Genomic DNA, 24,821 nt, shown 5'->3' with positions numbered 1-24,821 from the left:
AACATGCCCTCGTGTTAAGCCAGTGGGACTAGGTCTTCATGTCGGGTGTGGTTTCTTCGGGTTATAAATGGAAAAAAAAAGATGCCCCCTCACCATTCCTTGTCATACCTATGGTCGTCATGTCAGGCTAAGACCCCACCCTTGAGGCCTATGTTTGGGCATCGGCCTATTCCAAGGGGTGACACTCATGGGAAGTTACATGTTAGAATAAGACTATGGGCATGTTTGGAAGCAGGAAAAAATTCTCTCATATGAAAAGAAATTTTTTTCTATGAAAAGTTTTGATATGAAAACTTTTCTTCATGAAATTTTTTCTCTTGTTTGTGTAACATGAGAAAACAGAATTGAAAAAATATCATAATGTCCTGATTAGGGTGACGACTGCCTTCAAAACTAAAAGAATTTAGAGAAAAAAAACTATCCATCTCAAAGATGGAGAAATTTTTCTTGTCAAACTTAGGGTAAAATAGAATTTTATTTTTATTGTTTTGCAATAAATGAAAAAGTTGTCACTTTTCCTTCCAACTTTCCCTTTTCCTAGCATTTTCTTCTTTTCAAACATGCTCACCAACGCTTTTTCTTACCGGAATACCTAGAGCTAACTATCGAGACTTTGGGCTATCCCGACACAGAAATGGTTCCTGCATGTTTGTTGCCAAGGGCAACAAGATCTTGGTACGTAGGGATAAAAAGTTTCCTTCCTAGTTCCACTTCTATTAGAGGAGCCCCTTTACCATTAATTCTGTATGAATAGGCTATACTATTCATATATATCTGGTATAGGGGCACCTCTAATCCCTATTCTTCCATTGAACTATGGCACTTCATTCTACCATTAATTCCGAGTTTCGTGCATGTTTAGAAACAGGAAAATGCTAGGAAAAATACAAGTCTAAAAGAGAAAGTAACAACTTTTCTATTTGTTCCATGTAATAGAAATCACTACAAGAAAAATGTGTATTAGCAACAGACGCTATCCGTCGCTAATCCATCACCAAATCCGTCGCTAACGTGTTTAGCGATGGATTAACGGTGACTTAGCGACAAATAGCATTTGTCGCATAACCCTAGTCGCTAAACTATGGTAAAAAATTTATGTCGTCAATCTGTCGCTACTTAGCGAAGGATTAGCGTCGGATCATGTTCGTCGCTAATCCATCGCTAAATAGAGACTGATTTAGTTATGCAACGAAATTTAATCTGTCGCTAAGCTGTAACGAGGGATACGTATTCGTCACTAATGTCCATCGCCAATTTGACGATGGACATTAGCGACGACTTAAATTTCATACACACCAACGACTGCTTTAAATTGGCGACGGATTAGCGACATATTTTATTCGTCGCTAAATTTTAATTTTTTTTTAATTATTTTGAAACTCGAGAAAAAATTTTCGTTATACAATTCATATAACCTGCTTATAAAAAATAAAGTACATATAAAAAATACATATACATGTGAACCAAATTTAACACAAGTTCTAAGTTAAACAAACTTTAACAACCAAATACAGTCCTTGCCAAGTTATAATTAGTTACAAGTGCGTCAAACAAATTAAACAAATGAATCTAATCATCGCCAAGATTCTAGGCATCATCCTCTTCATTTTCTCGATCTGCCCCACCCTCCATGGCTCCATCAGCTCCTCTACGCTGATCATCTCCATCATCCTACAATAGAATCAAAATGTTAGTATTTATAAACAAAATATAATAAAACAAATTATATGCAATGCACCTAATCTAATGCAACAAAGTAAAGGGTTGAATGACACATAGACTAGCAATAAACTGAAGGACATTAACAAAATTCAGATATGTGTTTTAAGACTGGAAAAAAAATTATAGTGATTCAATCATGCAAATATGTGTTTTAAGGTTGTCAAAGAATGTCACAGTGATTCACGCATGCATATATAGTTTATAAGGCCATCAAATAAATGTGTTATGTATCACAATCATGCATATATGTGTTATAAGGCAGTCAAAAAACTTTTATAGTGATGAAATCATGCTTATATGTATTCTAATGTTGCCAAAAAACTTACATAGTGATTCAATCATACTCATATGTGTTCTAAAACAGTCAAAAAACTTTCATATTGATTCAATCATGTATAAATGTGTTCTAAAGAAAATTTTATAGTAATTCAATCATGCATATGTGTGTTCTAAGGCAGTAAAACAATTTTATAGTGATTCAATCATGCAGAAATATGTTCTAAGGAAAATTTTATAGTAATTCAATCATGCATATATGTGTTCTAAGGTTGTCAAAAAACTTTCATATTGATTCAATCATGCATATATGTGTTCTAAGGTTGTTAAACAACTTTGATATTAATTCAATCATGCATATATGTGTTACAAGGTAGTAAAAAAACTTTCATATATGCTAATATCATGCTCATATGTGTTATAAGACAGTTAAAAAACTTTCATAGTGATTCAATCATGCTCATATGTGTTCTAAGGCAGTAAAAAAACTTTATATGTGATTTGATCATGTGTATCATGTTCTAAGGCAGTCAAAAAATTTTATAGTGACTCAATCATGCATATATGTGTTATAAGGCATTAAAAAACTTTCATATATGCTAATATCAGACTTATATGTGTTCTAAGGTTGTCATAGTGATGAAAGCTTGCTTGTATGTGTTCTATGGTTGTTAACAAACTTTCATAGTGATTCAATCATACATATATGTGTTATAAGACACTAAGAAAATTTTATAGTGATAAAATCATGTATATATGTGCCATAAGGTTGTAAAAAAACTTTCATAGTGATTCAATCATGCGTATATGTGTTATAAGGGTGTCATAAAAAATGTATAGTGAATCAATCATGCATATATGTGTTATAAGGTGTCAAAAAAATTCATAGTGAGGCAATCATGCATATATGCATTCAATCATGCATATACTAGCTTGAAATCTAATGATATGGAACAAATGACATAAATCTTTATACCTAATGGGCATCAGAGCTCATGTTGAATGCAGACGAAGTTCTTCTATCCTGAAAAAAGTTGCACAACTTATTACGGACAATGTTGGAAATAATTTCATTTAAAAAGTACTGCATTTTATCCTCAAAACGCTGATAGACACCATCCCAAGACATAGCAGGGTCAATCGGACATTGGGAGTTGATGCTGGCGGGAGAACTCTGAGAGCCATGGCTGCAGGAGGCAACGACTACTGTGGTGTTCATGTTACTCCCAAACCCGAACACACGACCCTTTTGGAGTTCACCAGTTGCAGTCACCTATGCTACAGGATCAAAAGGCGGATGTTGAGTGGAGTCATCACCATATCGCTGTACCATTTGCTGCTCATATGACTCTTACAAAGTAATGATTAGAATATGAATTAAGAATTAAAAATTACAATGTTTATGATAACGTAATTCATAGTAACTTTTATATTATAATATTTATTAATACAATAAATACATACCGATGTCGCTCTCGCCTTCTCTGATACAAAATCTTTCATACTCTTACGTTTATGTGTTTCAACAAACACATCCTTGTAAGGCACAATGTCTCATTTTTCTGCTTTCTGTAATGTTAAATGATAAAAAATCGATTAATAAGTATACAAAAATACTTACAAATTTGACAATATATATATATATATATATTGATGAATTACCGTTTTCTTCTGGTGTCTCCCAAAAGTCCTAGATCCACCTGTGTGTAGATGGGCATCAGGCATTTCGCTCGATTTTGTACAGCCTTTGCTGAGCGGTTTCAAAATTCATTGCTCGCCCACTTGTCGCACATGCCGTCCTAATAATGTCTCATGATAGTAGAAGGCCAATGGCCCTTCCACTGCAGTGGATCATCTATCCCATCAGCTGTTTTTTTGCTGCAGTCTTTATATTGTGAAGTATGTCGGCAAATTAATTGGCAGCCACCTTCTGACACACTACCCTCGTGTCTTTCTCCTCGTTCGCAGTCGCGAAGCGATGAGAAGCGTACAAATACTTTCAGAAAGTTAGCACACATGAGTATAACAAAAAATTAAATATGAAACACATTAGTTATGATAAACGATTGCATACCATGAATGAGAACATTAATCTGTCCAACACCTCCGTCGGGTACTCTTTTCATTGCGCTACCGGCCCTAGAAGATGTTGTAATAGTGACTTTCTAATTTCTCATATTACTTCTTGTTGTTCAAACCTCTCATTACACATGAATTGATACACATTAACAATTGACTGTCGATATACACTATTTATAAGATAAGTATTGGACAAGTGACAATGAAATACTTATGTTCGACTATCGATATACACTATTTTAATTAGTCATCGTGTGTCACACTGAGACGACCTTGCATCTGGCTTTATCTCGTGATGTGTATGAGTAGTTGGTGTAGGTGGGTCATGTGTAGGCGAAACATCACCTACAGATCAATGAGTTAGAAATTCACATAATGCATATTTAAACTAATCAAGTATATAATTATTTAAATGATATACCTATCGAAGCAGCCCGTGAAGATGAAGGTTGAGACTGGCTACCACTGGGTGCTCGACAACTGTGACCTCCACGAACCATATTCTAACAAATAAAAAATGTCATGCAATACATTCAAACATTGCAATACTTTCAAATCATTCAAATCATTGTAATACATTTCAATACATTCAAATCATTCACACCAAATATTGTAATACATTAAAACATAAGATATGACATCACTTGCTAATCATGAATAACTTATCCTTAACTTGCAATACAATTAGATCAGTTACACAACTCTATATCTTCATGTATACATAATCAAATCGAAAATAACTCCATGCAAGACATTCAAATATTGCAATACATTCAAATAATTTAAACACGTTACAATACATTTAAATCATAACTCTATACCTATCGAAGATACATAATCAAATCAAAACTAACTTCATGCAATACATTTAAACATTGCAATACCTTCAAATCATTCAAATCATTGCAATACATTTAAACATTGTAATACCTTCAAATCATTCAAATCATTGCAATACATTTCAAATCATTCATATCAAAACAATGTCAAACATGTACCTACATCAGTCATTTTGTTCTGTAATGTTATAGATATTATCATCATCAGTTAAAAGAGAATCTTAATAATGCTATGATGAAAAAAATATCTAATTTATCTATTAATTCTTGTTTGGTGATTGTTTATGAGCAATTTTTTGTTTCAATTAATGCATAAATTTTCTTTCACTTTATACCACAAACGTGCTTAACATAAAATGCAATTCTATGAACTATTATGCATGTATTTACAAACTCAATATTTTCGTGTGTAACACCATCACATCATATTTATATACATCACGAGGATATTTAGAAATATGAAGTCACATTTCATAAAATGATACATTCATTTGAAGCATGTTTTCATGATACAATTTCACATGGAAGGCATAATCAAATCGAAAATAACTTCATGCAAGCATGGATACGGACACATCAAACATTGCAATACATTCAAATCATTCATGTCAAACATGTACCTGCAGCAAACACACTCCAATATTCCGCTAACTACTACCATGCCTAGCATGAAATCCGTACTCCAAAAATAAGAACACTTCTATTTTCATACATTAAAATCATGCTCAACATGATCTCCAAACTCCACCAAAGCAGTTCTAGATATCCACAACTAAGTGAGTATGTGAACAGAAAAGTGTTGCATCTAAGAAATTAAATAACATGTAATGCGCTTGCATACCACGGGTATTTACCCGATTTGAATTGATTTTGCGTTTTCATTTTTTTCTTATTGCTTTTTGCATTGCATTTTTAGTTGCATGCGATGCTTAGCACTAAGCATCGCATAATTAGCTCAACAACGTACTTGCAAAACACAAATATACAAAACAATACAAGGAAGAGGCTCGATCCTTCTCTAGCGAAAAAGGAAACACGAAGGGGTCAGAGTCCCTCCCTTGCATCTCGTAAGCCAGGGAAGGGGCTCGGCCCCTCCCTGGCAAAAAAAAGGGAGGGGCCTCGACCACTCCCTTTCATCCCGTAAGACAGGGAGACGGGGAGGGGGCACAACCCCTCCTTGGTAAAAAAAAATAACAGGGAGGGGGCTCGGCCCCTCCCTGGCGAAAAAAAAAACACGGGAGGAGGCCAAGCCACTCCCTCGCATCCCGTAAGACAGGGAGGGGGCTCAGCCCCTCCCAGGCGAAAAAAAAGGAGGGAGCTTGGCCCCTCCTTGGCAAAAAAAAGGGGAGGGGGCTGAGCCTCTCCTGCGTATCCCGTAAGACAGGGAGATAGGGAGGGGCTCGACCCCTCCCTGGCAAAAAAAAAATAAGGAGAGGGCTCGGCCCCTCCTTGACGAAAAAAAGGGGAGGGGGTGGCTCACCAGAGCTCTGGTGCAGGTCGTCGGTTGCCACAGTGGAAGCGAGAGGAGACACAAAAAGGAGGGGTTCTTGGGGTGTCTGCCAGACAAAGGGAGGAAGAGGTGGCTGGGGCGATCGTCAGTTGCCGCAGGGGAAGCAAGAGGAGACACAGAGAGGGGGGTTCTCAGGGTGTCTGCCAGATACATGGAGGAGAAGGTGGCCAGGGTGGTCGCCGGAGGGCGGGGAGATCGCCGGAGGACGGTAGGTGGCCAGGGCGGTCGTCGGAGAGAGGTAGGTGGCTGGGGCGAGCAACGCGGGTGAGAGAGAGAGAGCAGAGTTCATTTCGTGCCTTAGATGGGCTTTTTGCATTGAAAATTAGCGACAGACCAATTCCATTGCCAAATCCGTCGCTAAGTAGCGACATATTTGAAACAGAAACATTTTGTCGCAACTTAGCGACAGAATAGCGACGACTTTCTACCGTCGCTACTCCATCGCTAAGTTGCAACATAGTTTGCGATGGATGTAAGTCCGTTGCTACTTAGCGACGGATTTGGCAATGGAATTGGTCCATCGCAAATCTCGCAATTAAATCAAACTTTAAGGATGGATCATTTTCTCTCGCTAATCCATCGTAAAATTGCGACGGATTATTTTCGTCGCAAATTAATGTTTTTCTTGTAGTGAATTTTTTGAAAAGAAAAATTGTCTATCTTTCCCTAATTTTGAAGGAAAATTATCTCCATCTTAAGAGATGGAGATTTTTTTTTCCGAAAAAAAAAAATAGTTTTGAGGGTAGCCCTCATCCTAACCAAAGCGTTCTAGCATTTTTTCAATCCAGTTTTCTCATGTTACACAAACAACAGAAAATTTCTCATGTTAAAAATTTTTCATAGTCAAAATTTTCTTCTTTTATGAGATTTTTTCCTGCTTCCTAACATGAGCTGCACACGATGATGGCGGAATGAAGTGACATAGTATCTATCTTGGGACTTGGGATTTTTATAAGGGAGTTTGGTTCCTGCATTAATTGGAACCAGGATAAATCCAAAATAATGGCATTCCAGGCTGCATCTTCACATGGACCCAAATAACATTAAATGATTAAAGCAGAACATGCCAACCCATATCTCTTTGATTTTGATCACGACAAATGGGTGGACATGAATGTAGCTTTCAGATAATGACAAATTTGGGGTCCGAATTACTTAAAGAAAAATCTAGATGCTAACATCCAACTAAGATAATTCAAGGCTTTTTGTTTTTTTAATAAATAATTCACTCAATTGTTTAAGATTCATGATCCTCTGACCAGTTTGTGGCGTTCATATATGGCTTTTCAGTGGTTTGGATCGACCATATTTAATATATTAGGTATACCAACGCTCAAATTGCACTAGAATATTATTCACACGTGTGTACGTGCAGAAAGAAAGAGAGAGAGAGAGAGATCGGGTCATTGTATATAACCCATTGACGGTCATTATATTAAATCCCCACTGGAAGCAGATCAGGTCATGCTGAACATGAGCGTTTTTGTTTATGCTGACATCGTGGCCATCCGATTTGCATTTTAAAAATTATCAAAAGTCAACAAAACCACGTGGCATTCATCCAAAATGCGAACAGACGGCCACGATGTCGGCACGAGCAAAAACGCTCATGTTCAGCATGACCTGATCTGCTTTCATCCCCACTGCACATCTCACTCGGAACTGTGAGCGAAACTGACACACGTCTCTCTCTCTCATGTGCACTTAAGAACATATGGTAGCGGCGACTTGTGAATGCCACCAAGTTGATGGAAGTCACAAGTTTGAAACCTACGGGTGGCATCCCTTGCTGCATGGTCGAAGTTTGGTGTATTACCCTGTCAGCAAGGAAGACCTTAAGGGTTTTACCAACAATGTGCGGTGGGTGAGAAGAGGGTTTTTACCTTGGATTATGAAAACAAAAAAAAGAGATTGATTAGGTCACATTGTATTATAACTAGTCGTCGATTACCACCAGGGTCTCTGATTGTCTGATAGGTGCAGCTAGTGCACATCACCTTGTGTTGGGACGTTGCAGGTTCAAAACCCAGTGGTATAGTTGTATAACTGGTAAGGGTTGGCCTAAGCTTGCCTTTCAAAAAATAAAATAAAATTTACTAGTCGTCAATTATATTCAATTCTCACTGCACATCTAACTCGAGAACCGTGAGAGTTGGGCTCGCACATTTCCATCAACCATAATGTGCAGGCGGGCGTTTGGTGTCGTCCTGTGGATGCACAATTCCTCTGAAAAAGCCCCCATGAGAGAAACTCATTCCTTCAGTGGGAGGTGCGATCCAATTTCAATATAAAAAAACAGGGTCAAGAACATGAAATATGCGGGGCCCGCACCATTTTCTCACTGTAGCGTTCTTTTCAGCCCCGTGGGAGAAAGCATGCCTTTCATACGAAAAGTGACTCCTTTCGTACGAAAGGGGCTGAAACAAACGCCCCCTAATAGTTCCATAAGAAACCAACACTGGCTTTATGCTTTGACGTCAAAAAAAATGCACTAGAAAGCAACTGTTACCGTTATTTTAATGCTTTCAAGGAAGGAAAACATTTCAGGTTAAATGAAAGACGTGTCTTGTCGGAGAAATTGAAGCACTTTCACCATCAAAAATCTACAAGTCTCCAAACTAGGAACCATGGTGATACCCTAAAACTTAAGCCTATGTTCTGCAGAATTTGGGAGAAGCTTCCTGATGTTGTCCTGCAATGACTACAAGGTATAAGACCCATCCTTCATTCCCGCTTTAAAATAAAATTATAAGGAAAAAGTTTCCCACATTTTTCCATACTTGTCCTGACTCGGTCAAAAGAAATTCAGTCATTAAAAAAAGGGATGGTTATGTCACTGGTCTTGTAAGAAAAAGAGTTTTGTTGAGATGATGTTACTGCTTCAAATAAAATGTTGGTTTGGGCAGTTAGCTAGTCTTCTAGTTGGCCTGACTCGGTCAACAAAATTTCAGTGATTAAAAAAAGGCAAGTTGGGGGTTAGGCTAGGGATGGCAGTGAACCGGGCAGGGGCGGGCGACAAGGTTTCCACCCCCGCCTCATCTCAAAATTCTGCCCTCCATCCTCACACGGGTTTTGATTGTAACCTCCATCCCTGGCTCCATGCTCGCTTCATGTTCTCCATCCCAGGTTCAAGCGGGGCAAGATGGGGCGGGACCCTGTTTCTCTCCGGCCCACTGCCATCCCTAAAGGCATTTTAGTTATTTTACTAACAGAGATCGGGGACAGAGCAGGGCGGGAGGGGGAGGAGGAAAGCGTACGTCCATCCCCGCCTCCTTCCCCGCATGGATTTTGATTTTAACTTTCATCCCCGCCTCCATCCCTGTTTCACGTCCAAACGGGGCAAGGCAGGGCAGGGCTCCATTTTCCTCAGGTCCACTGCCATCCCTTGGTTAGGCAGACCCCTACCAGTTATGCAATTATAACATTGGGTTTTGAACCTGCAACATCCCAACACAAAGTGACTTGCGCTAGTTGTTCCTACTAGACAAGTGGAGCCCCCTAGGTAGTTATGTCACTGGTCTCATTGTAAGAAAAAGAGTTTTGTTGAGATGATGTTACTGCATCAAAATAAAATGTTGGTTTGGGCAGTTAGCTAGTCTTTTAGTTGGCATTTTGACGTCAACAGGGAAGGTGGTAGTTAACCCACAAGGGCTCTGTGCACCTGATAGAGCCGGTTGGCTTAAGGTATTCAAGTTGAAGAACGTCTCAAGTTCAATACCAGGGGTATATGGATCCCTTGCCGCAAGGTTGAAGCTAAGAGAAACTATGCTGACCGATAGGCATAGTCGAGGAGGACATTAAAACAGGAGTACCACAGTCAGGCACCTCTTGATCTGTAATAGGACGTTCAAACCATTATGTTAGTTTCTCTCTTGTCTTGTGGCAAGGGTTAAGCCCATCAAGTTTTACTCGGACAAGACAGTGACAGTAAGTAAGTCTGGGAAAGCCAGCGCGGCTGGGTCTCTGTTCTTGAGAGTGGTTTTCTCCGTGTAAATATCAAAAAAATATATATATATATATATATCGACTCATTATCAAAGGAAGGTGGTAGTTAGAAATTGTATGGTCCAACCATCAATTGTTTGATGACAAATGGTTGGAAGGTCATTGAGGAGGCAAAATAGTTGGTAGTATTATTAATGGTACTATTTTTAATAAGAAAAAAAAATTCAGATTTTTTTTATTTTTTTTTAATGTTTGGTCAGCATATGAAGTAAACTGGAGTCTATTGGTCCCAACAGTTGAAAAATGCAATATGGGAGGGCCTCTCTTTACTACCTCTATTGTGGAACAAATTTCACTATCGTCCTTTAATGTTTTTTTTTTTTTTTATGACAAGAAACCTTCGCCAAAGCAAGGAAAACCTCGAGTGGGACCCCACGATTAAGTGGCCCACCACTGAAAGCTACGAACCCAACCGTGCATCAGTGAAGTTTGATCCAGTGCCTTCGTCTCAGCACCCTCACAAACCCCACGGTGGTATATTGTCCTTTAATGCTTATTACATCCAACAAAGTTTAAAATGATAAGAGGATGGAAATTTAATTGCAAGAAACATTTAAATCTTCATATTTAGATTTGATTTTAGTGTTCACAAAAATAAGAAAATTGCTATGAAACTCGTTGAGGTATCCTAAAGAAAACATATGTGATAATTCTTATAAAAAAAACTGTATTTCTAAATTTTAAAAAACAAAAGGAGGAACTAACCATGAAAGTTTCATAAGAACCAAACTTTCACGTGACTGTTGGAGTATCAACCAACAATATAAATGCAAAAACGACCTCTATTCACTAATCAATTCACCAAACATTAGTTACTTTGAATATAACCAACCCCACCCATGAAAGATGACCAATTGCTGACGGCAATTTTAGTTGGAAAATCAATCCATAGACTTCAATAGATTGGTGCAAATAAACCTTTTTCTTAATTATTTGATCCAAGTAGTTAAGCTGCGACCCCAAGGGGTGGTTGGCCTAGTGGGGTGGGGCCTTGGCTGCTGGACGGGCAGTCAAGGTTCGATTCTCATGGGTGTTGCCCCTTTGCTTAAGAATTAGCTCATGGGGCAAGGGTCCTAGCCTCAGAGTTTTACGTTGTTGGCACGACGATCATAGGTATGGCAGGCTAAGCCAGCATGACCAGATTTTTTTTTCTTGCTGGGTGTGGTTTATTGGGGTTATAAATTCAAAAAAATAAAATAGTTAAACTACAGCCCGATTAAGAAATCATCAACTAATCATGGGCCTCGCAAAATCTCTCTAGACTGCCTCAGGTTTCTTATCCATTTTTTGCCAATTTCTTTAATTATTTCTAACCAAACCACCAAACCCATTAACTAAAACAAGATTAAGCACGACAAGAACCAGGGCAAGAATGGCCAGAACCGGACGATTCGCACCCTTGTTCTCTCAATAACCCCGAGTCTCATCGTATCGGAAAGCTATGAAACCAAACGAATTGGACGAATCGCTGATGTCATCGAGGATGGTCAAGGCAAAATTTTTTTTTTTGCCTCGTGATTAAGGTGTGGGGGAAGGCGGGCCCCGCCGGTTCCCTACCTTTCCGCGTGAGATACGTGGACACGAAGCGAAAGCCGATTGGCCAGCCGGTTCGACGTCCACGTCAGCCTGCACGACGGTAATCTGGTAGCGGATCCTTCAAGAGACGGTCATCCACCAATCATGCGTCCGTCCATATTCTGACGCCACGTTTCAGCACGCCCAATCTTAGAGGACGGATCTTTTGGAGTCCGGACTTCGCAGGTGTAAATTACAGGCTCTGAATTGCTGGCCCGGGTCTGGGTTCAACTGGACCTACTATCAGGCAAAACCATACCTGCTGAGTCCTACAAAGTCAACATAAATTAGACCTGGACAGGAAACAATAACATGGTAAATTTGTAAAGATTTAAATCCCAAGAAAATCTGCAAAAATATCAAACAGTTTTTAAATCGCTCTTTTCCGTGTATATATGAACGTATCCGTATCCGTATCCGTATCCGTATCCGTATCCGTATCCGTATCCGTATCCTTCCCTGGGTCAGGTGGATGATGACGACCCGAACACGCAACTCGTGCGGGGTCGCGTGATAGAAGGGTTAAACAACGAAAGCGGTGGGCCCCACTCTCTCGGCCCAATTCACGGATTTTTCTTGCCTAGCAATTTACTAAAACACCCTCAACGATCACGAGGAACGATGAAAGGTTGGGAGAGTGTTGTTTCGGTCATTTCAAGTGAAGGCCGACCTGCGAGCTTCGGGGGCTTCTGACGGCAGCGGATCTTTTCAGAACGACGTGATCCAGGTGGGGGACCACTGCGTGGAGCCGTGAGCCAGCTGGCAGGAGGAAGGGGAAGTGGGGGACCAGACACCACTCTCCCCCGTCTGTGTACAGTCCCAGGACCACTCGTGGCGTGTTCGATCCGGCGGCGCTGGGCCCACCTGAAAAATCGGGGACATTACTCTACTCCTCTCTTCCGCACGGGGTCGGGGCCCCCACCACGTGGTTCCCTTCGTTTGGTTTTTTCAAACCAGGCGTGCTCGCCTGCGGGGCCCGCATGTGGTCCAGGACTTGCTTAGTCCGCCGAGTGTCCCCCCCGACGGGTCGCCTGTCTCTGTCCTCCCTTGGCGGAAAGTCGAAGCTCCCCCTCCTTCTCCCCGTTTCTCTCGTCGCTTTCTCGTCCGTACCGCCACCGGCTTCTGCAGGTCACTTACTCAGCAAGGTAAGAAATAGAGGAAATATCAACCAACCAAATCGCACACAACTCTCCAAGACGATCGAAACCGGAGCTCGAGACTCTGTCTGACCATCCCCGCCGTCCGTGACTACCCACCAACCGCACCCTCAACCGTCCGATCCGTCCCTCCTAACCCCCCTCATCCCATTCCCACTCTTTAAATTTCGCGGCATCGTTTTAGAGAAAAAGGAATACCACCCACCGGTGATCGGGTTCCTTCCAGCCCCACCGTGGTCCCCCCGTTCCTTCTTCCGGTAAGCGGTTTCCCGGCTCATCTGCGAAGCGGTTTGTTTCTTCTCCAACGTGTTCTTACACAAACCAAAAACTAAAAAGAAAAATCTCGAATCGTCATCTTCTTTCTTCTTTCCTTTCGGCTGACGAAGATGATGATGAGAAGAAGAAGAGAAGATTACAAGTGAGGGGAGCAGAAGAAGAGCAAGGAGAGAGAGAGAGAGAGAGAGCTGATGGCGTTCCACAACCTGTCGTCTCAGCAGGAGATGGCGATGTCGCATTTCTCGGAACATCATTTCGGAGCGGACTTGCTTGCGCCAGAGACCGGCGCCAAGGAAGCCAAGGCTCAGCAGCAGCCAACATGGCTCAGCAGCGCCATCCTCCGCCAGCAGTCCCATTACGTCGACCCCGGCGCCGGCGCCGACGACCAGCAGGGTGCTAGGAAGTGGTGCGGCTGCGCCCCTGGCTCCAGGTGCGTCCGCTGCAGCTTCCTCCACTTGCAGACCGCGCCCGACCGCCCCCCTAATTCCGCCACGGCGGTGCCGGCGGCCGGGCAGTGGTTCCCCCGTCCTATGCTCCATCGGAACTCCAGCGACGTAGGGGATGAGGTGCCGGGGTCGAGCGACTCGATGATGGCGGGGATTTCGCACGGCTCCGGCGACATGAACGCCGCCAACCAGGCGGCCACCAGCGGGGAGCTTGTTGACAGCGGGTCGCAGCAAGGGGGAGAGCAGCAGCAGACGGCAGGTGGGGATGGGTGGCAGAACGCGAGATACAAGGCGGAGATCCTCTCGCATCCTTTCTATGAGCAGCTGCTCTCGGCCCACATCGCCTGCCTGCGCATCGCCACGCCCGTGGACCAGCTGCCCAGGATCGACGCGCAGCTCTCGCAGTCGCAGCAGGTCGTCGCCAAGTACTCGGTGCTCGGCCATCAGATCATGCCCGGCGACGATAAGGAGCTCGACCAGTTCATGGTCGGTACCACCATCTTCTTCTTCTCTTCTTCCTCATTTTCTGCTCTGTTTCTGTTCCTTGTGAGTATTTTCTTTAGTTGGTACTGCGTAATTCTGGTGCTGGTGATTGGTGTTTCTTGTTTTGATTGTCTGGTGTTTTGATTTCGATACAAGGGCAGGTCTTTTGATGCCTTTAAGTGACAATTGGATGAGATGGTTTCGAGTTTCCTCCGTTTTTGGATTGAGTTCTTTTGGGTGTCGGCTCTATTTTTTGGTGTGCTTTTCGGTTTCGTGTTTCTGGGGATGTGGTGTGGATGGTGGTCGTCGTTTTCTGCATAATTGGGGTTGTCTTTTTATGTTTCGATGGTGTGCGTGGCAAGGTGGGTTTTCCAAAGGTTTTAAAAGGGTGGGGATGAATTGGTCGAAGATGATGTCTGGTTGTAGAGATTCTGATGCATTGGGGAAAGACCGCAATTCAGCTTGTTTGGTGAAAGGGTGTTTCTTTGGTTAACCATTGAAGGGTCGTGTGGTTCAGGTTAGGTTAGTGTAATGAAAGCATATGCTTAGGTTGAGGGAAATGATGGCCTGATTGATGTGTTCTGTAACTGTTGTGGCGAAAAAGGGATTAAAGCCAAGGTGATTAACGACACCGTGGTTGGAAAGAGGAAGCTTCTATTTATCAGCGGCATGCATATCTAGACTCTTTCTCTGTGAACTTTGAAGGTTGGTGAGCTTAGAAATATAAAGATCTGCGTCAGATTGATTTTGTGGTTAATCGTCGATTAGGAAAGGGAGGTATTTATTGGATAAGAACATAGTGACCTCTTCCTCTGGATGCCATTGTGTTCATCAATGATGGCATGCAGATGTTGAAAGGAGGATGGACGTAATGCTCACGCTTGCCAGAACTGTGAGAAGTTCAAGTTAGGAAGTGGAAGTGGTGGGGGTTTGGGTATGTCTCCCTCTAAATAAAGGCGAAGAGCCTGCCCATGATATGGATCATGTATTCGATTTTTGTCATCATGTTTGCACGCCAGTATTAGATCCCATTTGACACTCTAGCTCGTATTTTCTTTCTCAATCTTTTATGGTATTTATTCTTTATAGTCTACGTCTTTGCAGTCCGTAAAAGTGCTGCTTCCTGGCATATCTTGTGTCTACTACTTATCTAATCATAATTATTGCTACGTTTTTCATTTCCTGAGTTAGCCAAAGGCTTGAGCTTCCATTTGCTGAGGCTTGGTTTTGCTTCCTAGGAACTATTACAACCAAAGACATTTCCATTTGGCATGTTAGCTTAGTTTCCAAAATGTTATCTTCATGGCAATCACCTGCTTCAATCTTTGATCAAAACAGATTCTTGCCTAATCTACACTATCAGCTAGTGGGAGTCAAGACCGAGTTACACCATCAGCTAGGGAAAATCAGGTCCGAATTCTTAGAAACAGGCTTGCGGTTTTTATGTTTCAAGTAAAAGATGATCCATGAGAAATATGCCCTCATATCATGTCTCCACATCTTCATATGTTTGTGGTTTCTCACTAGCAAAAAGTTCAGATTACAATATTTTGGGGGCAAAATCAATTTTTGGGTATTAATGCCGACGGCAGCCTCCAAGCTCCGGTGATCCCCCACCTTCGCCGCTTGTGTCCCTCGTCGTTGCCAACCTCCGAGCCTCTTCGCCTCCCCCTCTCTGAGTTCGGCAGACCTCCCAGCGACCACCTGCGACATCAGCGGCGACCTCCTGATTGGCGATCGGCTGTGCCAGAACCCCGACGCCGGGAAAGTCGGCGCCCCTTCCACTCAACCTCTCTCCCTGTTACATCGGCGATCTCGTTTCTTCCGGCCACCTGACGTTTACAGCTGCCGGCGACAGCACCATCGATGTCCCCTCTCTAGTATGGTTGTCGTGGTTCTCGATGATCGCCGGCGACAGCACCATCGATGTCCCCTCTCTAGTATGGTTGTCGTGGTTCCCGATGATCGCCGCCGTCAGCGAGCAACCCCGACGGCCCCGTTGCTGCAACCTTTAGAGGTGAAAAACCCTCCCCTCCTTTTCTTCTCCTTTGTGAGGAGTTGGTCGACAGGCTGAGCAACCCAATTTCTTTTTTTTAAATTCCGCAGCCCATTTCATACGGCAATTTTTTTTTTAAAAAAAAAAAATCCAAAAAACAATGGACAAAAATGACCCTGGGTGCGGTCAACGCACCCAGAGTCGGGTTGACCGCACCCGGTGCCGACTCGACGCGGGTGCGGCACCCTGCTAGCCGAAGCCCTGTGACATAGATCTCAACTATACTCATTTTTTGAATATGATGTCTCTTGGCAGCCCAACATTCCGTACCATATAGTAAAGCGAGCCTAATAGTCGTCCTATAAAACTTTCCCTTCAACCGCAATGGCATTCTACGATTGCACAACACTCCAGTTGCACTCTTCCATTTCATCTACCCAACCTTTATCCTATGATTTACATCTCCATCAATTTCTCCATACTTTTGAATGATAGATCCCAAATATTTGAAACAATCATCCACTGGTATTTCTTGCTCACTAAGCTTCACTACACTCCCATCACTACTTCGTTGCTTACTAAACCGACATTCCATGTATTCTATCTTGCTCTTACTCAACTTAAAACCTCTTGCTTCCAATGTCTGTCTCCATAATTCTAACTTAGCATTAACCCCAGCTCTAGACTCATCAGCAAACAACATACACCACAACACATTTTCTTGAATTGATCTCGTAAGCTCATCTATCACTATAGCAAATAGGAAAGGGCTTAAAGCAGATCCTTGATGTAACTCAACCGTTATAGGAAAATTGGTTGTCACCCCTCCACAAGTGCAGACATTGGTTACTACTCCTTCATACATATCTTTAATTATACTAATGTACTTGAGAGAAACACCTTTCTTCATCATTGTCCACCAGAGAACGTCCCTAGGTACTCTATAGTATGCCTTCTCCAAATCAATAAAAACCATATGCAAATCTTTGTTCCTCTCTCTATTTCTCTCAATAAGTTGTCTAAGACGATGTATAGCTTCCATAGTTGATCTTCCAGGCACAAAACCAAATTGATTCTCCGATATCATGACAACCTTTCTCAACCTAAACTCAATCACCCTCTCCCAAAGTTTCATAGTATGACTCATGAGTTTTATACCACGATAGTTTGTGCAATCTTGTATATCACCCTTATTCTTATATAGAGGCACCAAAGTACTCTTCCTCCACTCATTAGGCATCTTATTTGTCCGCCAAATCTTGTTAAAAAGATTTGTCAACCATTCTAAACCTTTCTCTCCCAAGCATTTCCAAGCCTCAATAGGTATACCATCTGGGCCAACTGCCCTTCTTGATTTCATTTTCTTCAAAGCCTCTGCAATTTCTTTCTTTTGAATCTTGCGCATGAAGTCACGATTCATCTCATGAAAAGGAATGGAGAAGTCTCCAAGATCCTGAGCATGACTTTCATTAAATAACTTATCAAAATAATCTTTCCATCTCTCCTTAATCTCCTCATCTTTGACTAAAACCCTTTGCGTTTCATCTTTGATACATCTAAACATACCCAGATCCCTCGATTTCCTATCTCTCATCTTTGCAAGCTTATAAATATTTTTCTCGCCCTCTTTGGTAGACAACTTGTCATAAACCTCCTTATATACCTTATCCCTCGCGTTCCGAACTACTTTTTTAGCTTCTTTCTTTGCTATCATATACTTCTCCAAATTCTCATTATCACGACTCTTACTTAGATTTTTATAACACTCTCTTTTAACCTTAATAGCTAATTTGACATCTTCGTTCCACCACGATGTATCCTTACCTGGCAGTGCACCGCCTTTAGACTCACCCAATACCTCCTTAGCCACCTTTCTCGTGTCACCCGCTATCTTATTCCACATTGATTCTGAATCCTCCTTGAGACACCAATCTGCTTCCTTAACTACCTGCTCTACAAACATTCCTTGTTTAGCTCCTGCAATTTATTACTTATTGACTGATTTAACATTTTTTGGCTTTTTTTATTTCTCATAATATCTGAACTGATCTTTTGCTGTTACTTTCACCAACTGTAGAATACACACACACACACACACACACACATATATATATATATATAGAGAGAGAGAGAGTTTTTAATCAGTCATCATAAACATAAGCAAAACCATGGATCTTAATTGTATGGTTCACGAAGCCCTGGGCTAGATTAGTGGTGATGTACAGGTGACCCATATAAAATAATTAGAGCCATAATTCTACTTTTTCCAAGTGGCATTCTTCAAACACATGAAAGATTTGGTTCAGATTTAACTAGAATAAGTAAGAGAATAATCTAATGAGTGTAGGTTCAATCTAATAAATGTTTTCCGTGAACAAATAAATAATCCATAGAATATACATGTTTTGGCTTGGGCATTTACATTGAAGGTGTATATATAATGGATGAAGTTAAAGTGTTTCTCTGAATGAATTATCATGTCACAGTTAGAGAGAATGTGACTTCTTCATCGAAGCATCTGCTTAAGGGAAAGGCTGCTCTAGAGGGCCTTTGATTGGCTATTTATTCTGTGACCTTTCCACTGCTAGTCCACATATCTTGAAAACGTGCTTTGGTTCTTAATGCCCTTTCATGAATTATGCTATTAAAGACTTGGGGAATGATTTCCTGTTGTTCTGTGATCCCTCACCTCAATCCTAACACTTGATCTGTTCTGATACTGATTTTCAGTTGAATTTTGTCTGCTTCATTTTTTAAATATGATGTCTGCTGCTACAGACTTTCACTGATCTTTTAGCATCTCTTTCCTTTAGTTGTCATTTTTGTTGTCAGTTATGTTTGGCACACTAGTCTAAACCTGTATTTTACTTGGTGCTCAGTCGCATTATGTTTTGTTGCTTTATTCATTCAAAGAGCAACTTCAACAACATGTTCGTGTTCATGCAATGGAAGCAGTAATGGCTTGTTGGGAACTGGAACAGTCATTGCAAAGCCTAACAGGTGATCTTTGATTTTTTCTTCAAATAAAATTTGAGTGCTTGTGAAAGAAATATGGTCTAACCGTTCTTTATTTAGCTCTTTTTGCTTGTTTTAAATTATTGTTACGAATGGGTAGTATTGCACGTAGCTTTTGATATATATAGCAATACTAGCAAGGAATGAACTTGTTGCTTATGGATGGCATCTTAAAATGTTCCGAATGGTTAGGAGCTAGTTCATAAAGCTTTCAAAATGGTTAAATATTGTCTCCACTTTCTTTTCTTGAGTCTGTAAAATAAGACAAATGGAAAAACATGCCAGTATTGTCGTTCAGGTCAAAACAGGAAACATACCTTTGTATGTACTTTCTGATGGCTAAGTGAAGTCAGTTGTTGATTATAGAAACAATGCTGTGCACAAGAAAAATAACTCTTGTCCTTGCTTTTTCTATCACAATGAAGAACACAAGAGAAGGAAGAATAAAGGAGAAGATGATAACAGTCAGGGGATATTGTTGAATAGCTTCTATTAACGCTGTTTTCTGCTATTTACAGTATGCTATGGCTTGAATTACAATCGTATCCCTGATTTTGGGCACATTTTACACATGTAAATGTCTTAAACTTGAATGAATGAGATTCCCTCATGTATAGCTATAGCACACACACACACAGGTGTGACACACACACATTCTTAATGATCCCTGTCAAACTTTACATGTGTGAGAACCATGAACTGTTTGCATTCTAGAAACCAGTGTTTACTAACTGTGAAAGGTTTACTGAGTGAGAACCATGAACTGTTTGCATTCTAGAAACCAGTGTTTACTAACTGTGAAAGGTTTACTGAGAAGATCTGTACTCTTATTTTCTTCACAAATCAATAGTGGTTGTATTTATTATCTTCAACTCTTTTCACATACAAAGTGTGGAGATAATTCCACACACTCCACATATTGTTCCATGCTAACCCCAATTGATGCAAATGGCTGTCACACTCTTGTTACCACAATATAGCAGAGCACGTGAAACTTTCCATAAAATCCATTTCTTTCAACAAAGAATACAAGAGGGGTCGGAAGAAGAAGGATGAAGAAGGTGGCAGCCAATGGAGATTACCCAATAGCTTATATCAGGGCTGGCTTCTCCTTTTTTTTTGTAATGTAACTTGAATTACAATTCTACCCCTGGTTCTAGGTACATTTTGCATGTATATAAGTGGCTTAACTTGAAATACAGAAATGGCCTGTGCTATTACCCATACTACATGCCTGCTCTTAAGAGGGTCTTCCTTGTTCACTTCAAAGCAGGTTGAGAGTGGAGCCATAATCCTAAAGCAGGAACATTGAATGGCTAAGATGCTGGGCAAGGCCCTTGATAATTTGCATAAAAAGGATTTCTGATTTCTTGGTAAACCTATGATTTGTATGTGTGTGTGTGTGTGTGTGTGTGAGAGAGAGAGAGAGAGAGAGAGAGCTGTCCATCTTTTGTCAGGTCTTCAAATTTATTTTTTTCAAGGCATATCAAACAGAGGATGGATGTTTGTGGCAAAGGAGTTCAGAAAATTCCTCATACTGTTGGAAGTAATAGGTTCCTCAATTCTGGTTTTGGTGGGGTCACAAAATATGGGGCATGTGGTAGGAGGGCTTAAACTTCCTTCTTTGTGAAGAGACACATGCGCTATCTATTTTGAGCTATTCCAGCCTTACTCCAAGCAGGTTTTTTCAATCCTCCGATCATACCTCATTCTTTAGTCATTTTAGCTTCAAGGGATGGCCCCTTATATAGGCAACATGAGAGGATTGGAACTAATTTACCACAACTTGGAGATAATGTCCCATTATCTTAGTAACCCTCCATAACCATATATTAGTTACATGTGCAGCCATTAGCACACATTATCGTGGTGGTTATAACTTCCTTTAAATCCCATAACTGCATTAATGGGTCCACCACTTTAGTGGTTTATAGGATTCCATTTGTGAGACCCAATGGCCACATTTTGGATCCAATACCTGGGTCCAACACATACAAATCTCATTTTTAGCTCCATATACTGATTTAAGGAGACTTGAGGTCGTGAGTTGGAGAAGTGGCTTATTGAAGGCATTGAGTGTCAGGGATTGCATACAAATGGCTATGCCTTTGATTTATGTGATTGTTTTTTCATTTTAGTTCAATAGTATGATCTCTCATCAACCCTTCCTGTCATCTGTACTTCCATTTCATACCTTATAATAATTTATTTTGGTTAGCAGTCACTTACTGTTCAAGTTCCAGTGGCGTGTTTGACTGTACTGTCCAGAATTTATCTAGCTTATCACACATTACAGAACCTTAAGAAACATTTCCCACACAAAACAGTGCCTGCTAGGAATAAATAGATTTTATATTACCATGTTAAACTTTAAATGTGAAAAGTGCCTTTCAAATTCCTATAGTACTTGCATTTTAGACTGTTGCCCAATGGAGAGTATGCTTTTACTAGAAGTTTCAGAGTTCAAACTTCAAACATGTTCATGGTTCACTCTAAAGTCTAAACACTTAGAAAGTTCACCGAAATTTGTTTCTTTCAGACCATACCTTGTTAACACATTTGTTTTTAACAAGTTTCACAAAGGTTTCAGCCTTTGTTATTGACAAGGGTTCACAAATCTTGATATCTTATCATTTTTCTACCTAGGAAACTAGATGCTGCATGTTTAATCTACTTTATCTCAGTGAAACATGTCATGTGCTCCAGTGGTGACATAAACGATGACTTTATGCCATTTGTGGTTTTGGTTAGCCCCAAAATTGATAGTTAGCTATGAGTTCTTCAACTTGGACTTCTAATTGAGGCTCCAGCTACAATCCATACTAGCTTGGAAGTACATGTTACTGCCATCTTTTTCAGGGGGTTTTCTGTGAACCTAACTTTATAGTTCTGTGAAAGAACTTATAAAATGTTCTTGCTTTGATTGTTATATTGGGAATGGAGATAAAATGTCTTAATGGATGTTGGCATGAAACAGGTGTGTCTCCAGGTGAAGGCACAGGTGCAACTATGTCTGATGATGATGATGATGACCAGGCAGATAGTGACACCAACTTATTTAATGAAAGCTTGGATGGTCCAGATAGCATGGGCTTCGGCCCCCTTATCCCGACTGAGAGTGAAAGGTCATTGATGGAGCGTGTTAGGCAAGAGTTAAAGCATGAACTAAAACAGGTGGAACCATTCGCACTGCTTTACATCTTCTCACAAAATTTTCATTCATTAGTTGCAGATTTTTTTCCCCAGCTTTAACTGCCTAGTCCAGGGCTACAAAGATAAAACTTACTGCTAACCAACTTTTCTGCTTCAAATATTTAAATTGTTTTTCAATTGTTGAAAGTGACTCTGGTAGAGTGTTGTTTTATGTGTTCTGTGCAATGCTGAATTTATAAGATCTAATCTGCACAGGGTTATAAGGAAAAGATTACCGACATAAGGGAGGAGATAATGCGTAAGAGGCGAGCAGGAAAGCTCCCTGGTGACACCACCTCACTCTTAAAGTCTTGGTGGCAGTCCCATTCCAAGTGGCCATACCCAACTGTAAGTGTTTTGAGTTCTGATCTCTCACTGGTGTCACTTCATGAAGTGCCTCACATACCACTTGGCTTTGTTTCAGGAGGATGAAAAGGCAAGATTGGTGCAGGAGACGGGACTACAGTTGAAGCAGATAAACAACTGGTTTATAAACCAGCGAAAGAGAAATTGGCATAGTAACGCTTCATCATCTTCTGTTTTAAAGAGCAAGCGCAAGAGGTATGTTGTACAAAACTTGTGAAATGTTAGAGGTGGTATATATTTTGGGCCTTTATGCCAATTTAATTTTGAGAGAGAAGCCATGCAGGTGATGATGATGCCGAACAATTCGTGTAGATAATAGTCACACGTTTGAATGCAGAGACCTCTAAAAGAGGGCACTTTTTTCCATGTAAGTCTGGTTAAGGACATAGTTCAGATAAGTCCATATAATGGTTTGCATGGCTTCTACTTGGACAATCGGCTTCCCATGGATTCAACTTCAATCATTTCCTCGGCCAAACTTGTCACAAGGCATCTGTATACTAAAGCAAGCAGTTGATGGGAAGGGATGATACAGCTTGATAGGTATGCAGGCACCAATGTTAAAATATGATGGGCTAAAACGCCTGTATTATATTCAACTATTATAGCTCAACGTCAGGATTTAGTTATAAGTTACACCTTTCCTCTATATATCCAAGAAAATATTGCTTGTGTGCAGTGTAACAATAATATCTTTGATTATGTATTTGTTTGCAATGTCAAACAGCATATTAGATTCAGCATTGTATGTTACAGTATATTGGTCACAAGTCATGGTGTAGGCATTATTGTTTACAGAATAGTGGAGGCTAGATCTGTGCTTCTATTTCCACGGTTTATGATGACAGTACTTTTGTTTTTCTTACATTTGATTTTAATATAAAAATGGCCGTCTGTGCTTTACTCCACATTTCAGTCATCTTACCCATTTTTATCTCCTCTGGTTGTTAGCAGATGCAACATATCATGTGCATTTCTCTTTATGCCTGTTTTGTGCATAGAAGATGCCATAGTGCATGATTTGTGTATGTGTGCACACGCATCTGGGCATGAGAGAGAGAGAGAGAGAGAGAGAGAGAGAGATCATAGTATCTAGTTCTGATTGGGAGCACTTTGATTGTTAGTGCTATCGTGTGGGCCCATGGTCTGTTTGGTCAATGTTAGCTTCCAAATAATTGCGTCATGGCCATGGTTTTCCATGTCGTTTTTCAACGTTTGCCTTTAATTGTGGTTCATGTGTTATGTCCACACCATAAAATGGAGGTTGGGGACCATTCAACTTGTTACAAGCAACTTTTATTTTTTTCAATAATAGGGAGTAACTGCTGTTGTAGTGCCCCAAAGGGGTTTGGCGCAGTGGGATGGGACCTAGGCCGCTAGGCAGGTGGCTTGGGTTCAAATCTCATGGGCGGCATCCCTAGTGTGGTGACTCCTTGGGGGCAAGGGGGTAAGCCCACGGAATTCTATGCTGGCTGAACAGCGACTGTAAGTACGGCAGGCAAAGCCAAGCACAGTTAGGTCTCTGATCTTGGGAGTGGTTTCTCCATGTAAATATCAAAAAAAAAACTACTGTCAATGTCCTGATGTGGGCCGAGAGGTGTCATGTTGACGGTGGCTTTGTTTCATTGTCTGTGGTGTAAAACTCCAGGAGTAGTTCGCTCCTGCCCATTGGAGACAGTTTTTCGTTCGTTTCGAGCTTGCGGCAAAGGATGTGCACCTTGGGTATCAAACAAGCAACTCTTTTTGTAATAATATTTTTTAAGAGTTCTGTCGAAAAAATATTTTCTAATGGCATATCTGATTACCTCATCCTAGGATAAGAATTTAATATTAGAGGATCCATAGTTACCTGAAGCTTCTTAAAGCCGAAGCTCATTTTCTCAA

At 40.9% G+C, this 24,821-nt stretch overlaps 1 protein-coding gene across 2 annotated transcripts; it reads left to right on the top strand.

Annotated features, from left to right (window-relative positions):
• Nucleotides 1-13,209: 13,209 nt before the first annotated feature.
• LOC149847956 (homeobox protein knotted-1-like 2) lies at nucleotides 13,210-23,845 on the top strand. 2 transcript variants are annotated; one of them, XM_090010360.1, is made up of 6 exons: nucleotides 13,210-14,371; nucleotides 19,244-19,364; nucleotides 22,357-22,553; nucleotides 22,788-22,919; nucleotides 22,996-23,132; nucleotides 23,213-23,845. In XM_090010360.1, the coding sequence occupies exons 1-6, from the start codon at nucleotides 13,631-13,633 to the stop codon at nucleotides 23,247-23,249; spliced, it is 1,365 nt and encodes a 454-aa protein (XP_089866486.1). In that variant the 5' UTR covers nucleotides 13,210-13,630; the 3' UTR covers nucleotides 23,250-23,845. The 2 variants fall into 2 exon arrangements, with proteins under 2 accessions (XP_089866486.1, XP_089866548.1); XM_090010422.1 differs by having other exon boundaries at nucleotides 13,211-14,371; nucleotides 23,221-23,845.
• Nucleotides 23,846-24,821: the final 976 nt, after the last annotated feature.

Source organism: Nuphar pumila, chromosome 1 (genome assembly GCF_984573655.1).
Source record: "Nuphar pumila chromosome 1, dmNupPumi1.hap1.1, whole genome shotgun sequence".
Lineage (NCBI taxonomy): Eukaryota > Viridiplantae > Streptophyta > Magnoliopsida > Nymphaeales > Nymphaeaceae > Nuphar > Nuphar pumila.
The sequence above is the reverse complement of the archived record's forward strand: the minus strand, read 5'-3'. Positions and strand labels throughout refer to the sequence as shown.